The following is an 8917-nucleotide window of genomic DNA, read 5'->3' as shown; positions in this document are numbered from 1 at the left end:
TTCACCAATGTTCTCTCAACATGTGCTAATTTGGTAGATCTAGAAAGTGACAAAGGAGTCCACCATGACATAATTGCCAGTGGACTGCAGTGTAAGGCATTGTGGGGAGTGCTCTTGTAAATATGTATGCTAAATGTGGTTGCATAAACAATGCACAACAAGTGTTTGACAGAATGCCTGAATGAAATGTACTATCTTGAAATGTTATGATATCAAGGTATGTAAAGGAGGGGAATGTAGCTGAGGCCATGAAATTTTTTCTTCAAATGCCTGAATGGGACATGGTTTCATGGACTGCAATACTTGCTGGATATGTGCATAAGGGGTATCTTGATAAGGCTATGGAGATCTTTTTGCAGATGGTGCTGCACATAAAATGTTCAGTAAAATGTCTAACGAGATGTTGTCTCTTGGAATTTTATTATTATAGGATATGTTATTCACAGATTTGGCAAGGAATCCCTTCAACTATTTGAACAAATGCAACACTCTGCCACAAAACCCAACCATGTCACCTTTGTTGGTGTTATGTTTGCATGTGGCCATGTGGGTTTAGTAGGCCATGGTTGGAAATACTTATATCCCATGAATCAAGATTACAATATTAGCCCTATGGAAATTCCATGAACTCTCAAAACTATTGTTTGTATGCTAGATCAATGAACACATAGCTAATTGAATATATGAATCAAAAAGCAGAAATGTATAACACTCAAAACTCCATATATTAACTCCAAACAAGAGCTCGCATTTTGTCTCTCTTACTAACACTCTAAGACTTGTGTAGAGAGAAAACAAGGAAGCTTCTAGAAAACGAGCTCGGAGCAACAAATAAAACTAATAGTTCCACAATTATTTTCAGTGGAGCTTCAACCAATCTTGCACCCTTCCATTGATTGGAAAGATTGAAGAAAGAAACAGAGGAAAAAATTTACACTCTTAAATGTTAAACATCCTCAACAAGGACATGTAATATCAATGATTGTATCTTTAGAAAGTTTAAAGCTTGGAAGATGGGTCTAAGTGTGATAGTTGTAATTAGATACCTTGGAGAAGGGGTCAAAATTTAACCCATACTGTGAATACCCCAAAAACAAAACTAAAGCACCACAAATATCATCAAATTTTGATTTCCACCTAATGGATCGTTCATAAAGAGGCAAAAAGAGCATATAAAGTCTAAAAGTGAAATGCAACTTAGACATGGTATATTTTATAGTTTCCCAAGGCAAGCTACAATATGTTTGACATGCTTGAAATTTAAAATAAATCATCAAAAAATAAACATTCAAAATGTGAAATAATATAAGATTGAAACACAAAGTAAACAGAGGAAAAAATATGAAAAATAAAATAGAATGGATATAGCTCCCTTGGAAGCTTGAAATTTGCAGCATAAAGTTTGGTTCTGGTGTTTGATGTAACCAGTAGATAGGATAGGGGCCCTGCATTCATAGAGCCAACTACAAAGTAGTGTAGTAATATGCATCCATTTAGCTGCATTCTGAATTTAAATTGTTCTGTGATCACCTCCCACGAGGATTCTCCAATTGTGAGAACACAACACTTGTGGTTGCATCTTCTAAATCATCAATCACTTCCACCAACACCTCTACCAATAACGATAGTATCAAAAGTATCAGACTCTCGGCAACGCAAAGGAACATAATGCATGTGCCCTCAATCTCTTCTACATAATTGTAGCTCTCCTCCCAAACCAAAGCCACTAGTGTTGTGTGTTCACTTTGCCATGAATCTTGTGCAAACATCTTGAGGTAAGGAACTGTTGCGCCAAGGTATGGATCCACTATGTGTCATATCCGCTGAAGAAGAAAACGTTCCAAACAAGAGGTAAATTCTCACAAGTATCCCTCTTTGGGATGTTGAGAACTCCAAAATTCCACACACTCATTAATGAAACCTATAAATTGAGAACTTTCGTACAAGACTTGAAGTCACACTAAACTTGGACCAAAAGGCTCAGGCTCCAGGTAGCACAAAGGAACATCTGCGAGATGATTTGTACCATTCTCATATGGATCATTTTGCATGGCTGCCTCCTAGAGTTGAAATGCATATTCCAAGTTCCATAAAAGATCTCCCATGGCAGGCATGTCGATGCGCTGCTCTTCCAAGCACTTTTCGATAGTCTCCCAAAGATTTTTCAGAGAACCAGGGTTAATGGTCCCAACAAGGTGAGGGTTAATGAGTTTTTCAAGCTTGCCCATTTTCTTCCAGTGCATTGTCCACTCTTATATATTGAGTTGTTCTCTGGGTAGAACAAGATTAAGAGTTGGTGTTGCAAACAAGACCTCCAGTAACACTACTTCAAAAGAATAAACATTAGATTTCTATATTAGTTGCTGCCTTCTGAAGTATTCAAGATCAAGGTACCCAAAACTACCTTTCACTGTAGTACTTCCATGAGTCTAATCAAGAGTGGGTCCAGTCCTTCAATGTCCAAAGTCTGCCACCTTTTCCTGTGAGGTTGTTATCGTGGAGATATCTGACATTTAGATAAGGGTAGAGGATTAATGACGAGGGAATTAGACTACAAGATTGGCCAGATACTGGAGCTCCGTCGGTATCTCATCGATTAAACTATTTGTTGACAAGTCGAGGGAGTGTAAATTGGTGTTGTTGGAAATGAAAGGAAAAATTGCTCCGTCAAGGCCAAATCCCATGACGCTGAGCTTAAAAACCCTATCATTATTGCAGGTCACGCCTTTGAGCTCCTACATGGTGACGTTGCAGGGGTTTTGATCTTGTCTCCGGTCCATGGTCACGCCTTCAAGTTCTGAGATGGTGATGTTGCAAGGGTTTTGATCTTCTTTAAGATCCATTACATGTGATTGGGTCCATAAACCTGACATCTCATCGGGTTAAGGGGCATTATCAGTTTTTGGTGAATAAATGTCGATAAAGAAATGGAAGTCTTGAGACATTGGCTATCATACATATTTCTAAGTTTGGTTTCCTCCGTCAATGTATCAAAGTCGTCGGTCCTCCAAAAGGAGCCTTCTTCCCATTCTTCCCCCCCACAACGAGGGTTCATTGGGGCCACCATATCTTCTAATCAACCCCCTTCACTATCTCCTAGCATATGGGAATGTGAGTTTTCAAACACAAATGCGAAGGTCAAGTTCACCATCGCCAGGGTTGTATGGCATGTCTTGTAACTGTATCAATTTGAAATAGTTGAAACTGTATCAATGTGACGGCATAATTTTCTTCAAACGTCTAACATTCAATCCAACGGTGCAAACCGGTGTAGAGTGGCAGCTGGGGGAGTTGTTTTGAAAAGGGAACACCTTACAACATAATTAAATATATTTAAATCAACTTATAACTTATGACTAACACACCTAATATTCATATTAGTATTGATATTTTTATTTTTATTTTTATTATTATTTTTTTTAAATTAATTTAAAGTTGATTAATTTTTAGTTTTTAAATTTTGAAACCTATTTAATAAAATATAATTTATACAACAATATCTATATATATATGTATATATATATATATATATATTAAATTAATTTTAAAATATTAAATATATACATTAAATTAATTTTAAAATATTAAATATTTACATCTAATAAATTTAGACCATGATATAGTTTATTTCTTAAATATGGAAAGAATTCAACTTGGCCCAATGATGAACTCCTGCGTGTTCTCACCCGCACTGCACTTCGGTCATATGGGATGGGAGCCACTGAGTAGTAGCAGCTCAAATGGCGGAGCTGCGCCCCCGCTCATTGCAGAGAGGCCCATTGCTTGAGTCCTCCAGTGATCTGCTGGTGCATCTGTTTTCTTGAGCGCAAAGAACCGCAAGGGGAAGGAAGGTTGCAAAACAGAGTATCGGGGGTCGGAGAAAGGCTGCGGGGACCTCAAAGACAGTCATCTGAGCTACTCGTCAAGATACAAGCCCAGATCTATCAAGCATATGCCCTTCACCCTTCCCCTCGAGAGGCCGACCGCTAAAACAAAACAAAAAACCGCTGAGAATTCAATTGTCTGCTTCAATAAGGGGCATGTGGAAGCCGGAGAAGGAGCGAACACGAAGGAGGCGAAGAGGGTTTTTGCAGGTATCTACTATGCGACTGTCCAGCCCCATGACCAAGGGAACATGGACTATCACAGCACTGCATCTGCCTGCCTATACTCCATCGGCTCTGAGGCCTGGGACAGATTGCCCTTCGCGCACCTTATCCATGAACCTGAGTTTGATAACGCTGCACCTGCATGGCCATTGCTTGGATCTGGGTTGATCCTCCCCTCTACAGAAGGCAGTATTATCTTTAGATCCGTCATCGATCTAACAGATCAGGCATCCAGAAGATCGAGCGGCCCATATCATGTCCAGATCTGGAGGCCTGCACACGCCAAGACAGCTCTCTGCCTCGGATCACAGCCCCAAAACGCAGAGGAAGGTAATACATGGGCAACATTGATGGGAGCCTGGAAATCCCCAATAGATTTGCGGACAATACGCACCGGAACTGACAAAAATGAAACTCAGACACCCAAAAGGTTTGACAGGTAAGCAGATCGGCGGTGACCTAGTAGGCTGGATTAGGATGAAGCTCTGTGAGGAAGCAATGGGACGATTAGATCTGATAAATCCAGGTACATGGGTAATAGATACCGCAACACCGCAGGCGGACACACACCCAAAAGAAGAGGATCCGATACAAATTTTCATTAAAACACTAGAAGGCAAGACTGTTTGCTGGAGGATCTGGGAAGGGAGGAAGATTCAGGAGCTAAAAAACAAGATCTAGAACGAACTATGTATACCAACATATTAGCAAAACCTGATCTGTTTAGGCCACAGTTTATAGAACAATCTTACGCTGAAGGATTATGGCATCACCGCAGACACAACCATAATAATTAACCTGCGATTGAGGGGTGGAAGTGCTGGAACCAGCTCAAAAAGCACAAGCTCCTTCAAGGAAGCAGTCAAAGGCAAGGGTCAAGCGCATGACAAAACCGCAGCATCAGTGGAGCTCCCAAGACCCTACATTGTAGAACAAAAATCTGAGAATCCTACACTCACCATCGCCATGCCTGAGGTAAAAAACCTGTACACAGATCTTTATTCCAAATCAGTTATATGTAGATTCAATGGGTTCTGGCCAAAATCTGATGTTTTACACCAATGGATATATGAGGCCTGGTCTCCAGACTGTGAGATATACTTATGTCCCAAAGGTTTTTTTATAGTCAGATTCAGAACAGAACAAGAAAGAGAATACATCCTCAACAAGGGGCCATGGTTCTGGGGCAATGCAGGACTATTTATGACCCCATGGTTCCCGAAATTCGATGCCAACACAATGGTGGTATCAAAGATGCCAGTGTGGGTCAGGCTACATAACCTCCCGCTACATTTTGGCATCACAATGTATTAGTTGCCATTGGGAATGTATTGGGAAAATACCTAAAGACTAATGAGGACAGAATCTCAAGGGGGATACTAACATTTTCCAGGATATGTGTTGAGGTAGACCTCAGTGAGGGACTACCAGAAAGTATAAACTTGAATTTCAATAATACACAATGGACACAACCACTAGATTATGAAAACACAACCTTCCGATGCCGTGGATGTCTACAAATAGGACACCTCCACAGTGCTTGTCCTAAAGCAAAGCAAAATCCCAAATGGAACAAGAAGCAACAAAAATATCCAAAAGGATGGCAATGTACAGCCCCTCTGGAGGAAGAAGTGGAAAAAGCGAAAACAACAGTATACCAAGCAAAAACATAGGATCAAAAGAACCAGAAGATCACACTAAAGGAGGAGGAAGACTCCATCAACCAAAAACAACATAAAACATCCCATCTAACAGGAATGGAAATAACGGGCATCAAGCAAACTCATGGATCAAAAGGATCTGATTCTGACAAAGATACTCTCACTGAAAATCAGCTTTCCATTGTAATGGCCACTCCCAATACTGGAGGTTGGCATAAGGTGGAAAAGAAGAAACAGAGAAAAGAACCGTAGTTAAATTTTTTTTATTTTTTACTTTTTGTGTGCCTAACATCCTGTGAAAACAGGTATAGGCCATATGCATATGTTTTTTAGCATCTACAAAATGTAATTTTGTTGAGTTGAGGCTTCTGTGATCCATATCAAGTTTATGAGAAGAGTTTTTCGGCGTAACTCACATGATAGAACATTTGTCGACGCGTTTCGAATCAACGAGTGTGGTTCATCGTCAGGACAAGTTGGTTCGAAACTTGTCCTGACGATGAACCACACTCGTTGGTTCAAAACACATCGACAAATGTTCTATCATGTGATTTACGCCGAAAAACTTTTCTCAAAATGTAATTTTGTCATTATGAATAAAATTACGACTTTTTCCATGGGAAAAAAGTTTATTTCTTTAATAGTTTATCTTTTAGCATAAACTTAGATATTCTGGTTTTATCTTTTAGAGTTACACAATAGTAATCCACCATAGATAAATAGTGCACCACCCTTTTAGTATTCCATAATTGATGAGTAATAATGTATATGGTATTTTAGGTGTTAATGCGTACGAGGAACACATTCATTAGTGATCTATGGAAAGTTTCGATGTTCCAATTTTCCTTCATATTGAATTGAATTGAATGGAATGGTTTTTAATAACGTTCACAAGATCTTATGGTTTAAGGGACAACTCATTATCACTTAATTTATATTTAGACAATAATTTCATAGGTGGCACATTCTTTGATAAAATGTTCTTTTGTTTATATGATCCCTCTGCTGCAAAAAATGCAAGTTCCTTCTTTCCAATCTCTTTAGGGACTGCCCATCTACCAGTTTCACATCTCAAATAATGGGAGCTACTCTTTATATGTGCAATTAAAATTTCAGTTTTTCCATTGATTGAGGAACTCAAATACTCTTAATCATCATGTTTCTAGGTTGGGTTAAATTCTTTGACATAATATTTTTTGCCTACCTGCTTTGTCCACATGACACTCCTGAATTTTCTAAACCCCACTTTTTTATCTCCTCCTTAGAGTGAGGAAAATCATGCAAATTTATGCCCCATTTGCCCAACCACTTTCTATATTACTTCATCCATGGTTTTTTATGCTATTTAGCTCTTCTTCAACAATCGATTTGGACCAACTATGATTCTCCATATTTTCAACCTTCTTCAAATAACTGAACAAATGAATGATCACTAAAACCTCAATTAGAAACATACTAGCCTCAACTAAAAAAATATCATATTAATAATGATAGTTTACACCTTTATGATTTTAACAACCCTATATCAGCAATAATGCATTAGATGGAAACATCTTTCCACTTGGAGGAGTAGTGTGTCGAATGCATTGCTGTCATTCTGAATGCAAGAGAGTGGTTGTAAATTTTTAAGGCTTCATGAGACTTTGGACTAACATCTTAATTGTAAACTTTGTCTGTGGTAAGGCTATTAGATGGAATAGTTTTTATTAATTACTGGACTTCGGCTCTACACGCGCGTTCTGCAGCTGAACCCTGAGGCCCGCACGTAGCGCGCCCTGCAATCTGCAATCCTGCCCGCTCTCGGCCTTTCCGAACCCTGCGGTCCTCTGCATGCAATGGTTGGGCAGCTGCATGGACCGATCTGCCGGATTCTGACCCTCCTCTTGGGGTTTGAATCTATGGAGGGGTTAGGCTCTCCTCAGGCGGTTCCCCCGCCTCCCCCGCCGAGATCGCCAGCTGAGGCCTTCTCCCAGCTCCTGGCTGGTCTCCCAAAGAAGAAAACAGTAGAAGCAGCGAAGTTTGTTAAAAAACTAAATGATATTCCGGTGATCTCTCTTCCTCCCGAAACCCCGATCCAAGTTGCTCTGTCGTTAGTTGAACGGGCTCTTATCGGCCAGTTCATAGGAATATGGCCGTCTCCAAAATCCACCGAGAGTTGGGTCAACAGAAACTGGGCGCCGCTAATCAAAGAAAATGTCACCTCATACTTCCTTGGGAGAGGATTCTTCCTCTTCGAATTCACATCAAAGGAAGACAAGGAACTGATCTTCCAAAACGGCCCCTACTTCATGGGCCCTCAAGGTTTGTATCTGAACAACTGGACCCTGGACTTTGATCCAACAGTTGATGTACCCAAAGCAGTCCCGGTATGGGTTAGACTGCCGAACCTTCCAGTGCACTGTTGGAATTGGGACTCACTGAGACATATTGGAAATGCCTTGGGGAAGTTCATAGACCGAGCAAATAACAAAGATCAATATGACTGTGCCAGGATCTGCGTAGAGGTTGATCTGGAGGTGGGATTACCAGAGGCCATCACAATAAAGGTCGGAAGTTGGACGCATCTACAGAAACTTGATTATGAACAGCTGCCCTTCAAATGCCGGAAATGTCATGTTTATGGACATTTCGCCAGAGATTGCCCGACCAACAATGAGCCTGCGCAAGGGAAGGAGGACGGATGGAACCAAGTCAAGAGATCCAAATCTCACCCTAAGAATCAAAAACCGGGAGGCCCTAACGGCAAAGGACCTCACCAGACTACTACTCACCAGATCCCGCCAAGACTGCGCCTGAAAACAAGTTTGACCCCCTGAGCTCGCAAACAGAGGGCACCCAGGAGAACGAGTTACAAAAGGAGACAGAAATGACTCAGGAGACCGAGATCCATAAAACAACACCTCCAGGAAAAGGTACCCCCTCAGCCTCCCCCAAAGGAGCCATCACTGAAGATCCCAAAGACAAGACTTTAGAAGAGGAGGAAGAAGAACAGGAATCTGAAGAATCAGAAGAGGAAGGGGAAATAGGAGAGTCCCAAACCTCAGTAAGAAGATCTACAAGAGGCCGGAAAACGGACAGAGAAAAAAGGGAGCAGGAGACCTACAAAGAAAAACTTCAGGGCAGCCAACCAACCTTGGAAAAACTGCT

General features: G+C 40.7%; 1 protein-coding gene across 1 annotated transcript; it reads left to right on the top strand.

Annotated features, from left to right (window-relative positions):
- Positions 1-7668: 7668 nt before the first annotated feature.
- LOC149138046 (uncharacterized) lies at positions 7669-8586 on the top strand. The gene has a single exon (XM_089450219.1). It carries the CDS (start codon positions 7669-7671, stop codon positions 8584-8586), a length of 918 nt encoding a protein of 305 aa, XP_089306345.1.
- Positions 8587-8917: the final 331 nt, after the last annotated feature.

The sequence above is a fragment of the Pinus tabuliformis genome, chromosome X (assembly GCF_031772625.1).
Source record: "Pinus tabuliformis cultivar Carrire ecotype Pingquan chromosome X, CPIR1, whole genome shotgun sequence".
Taxonomy (NCBI): domain Eukaryota; kingdom Viridiplantae; phylum Streptophyta; class Pinopsida; order Pinales; family Pinaceae; genus Pinus; species Pinus tabuliformis.
The sequence above is the reverse complement of the archived record's forward strand: the minus strand, read 5'-3'. Positions and strand labels throughout refer to the sequence as shown.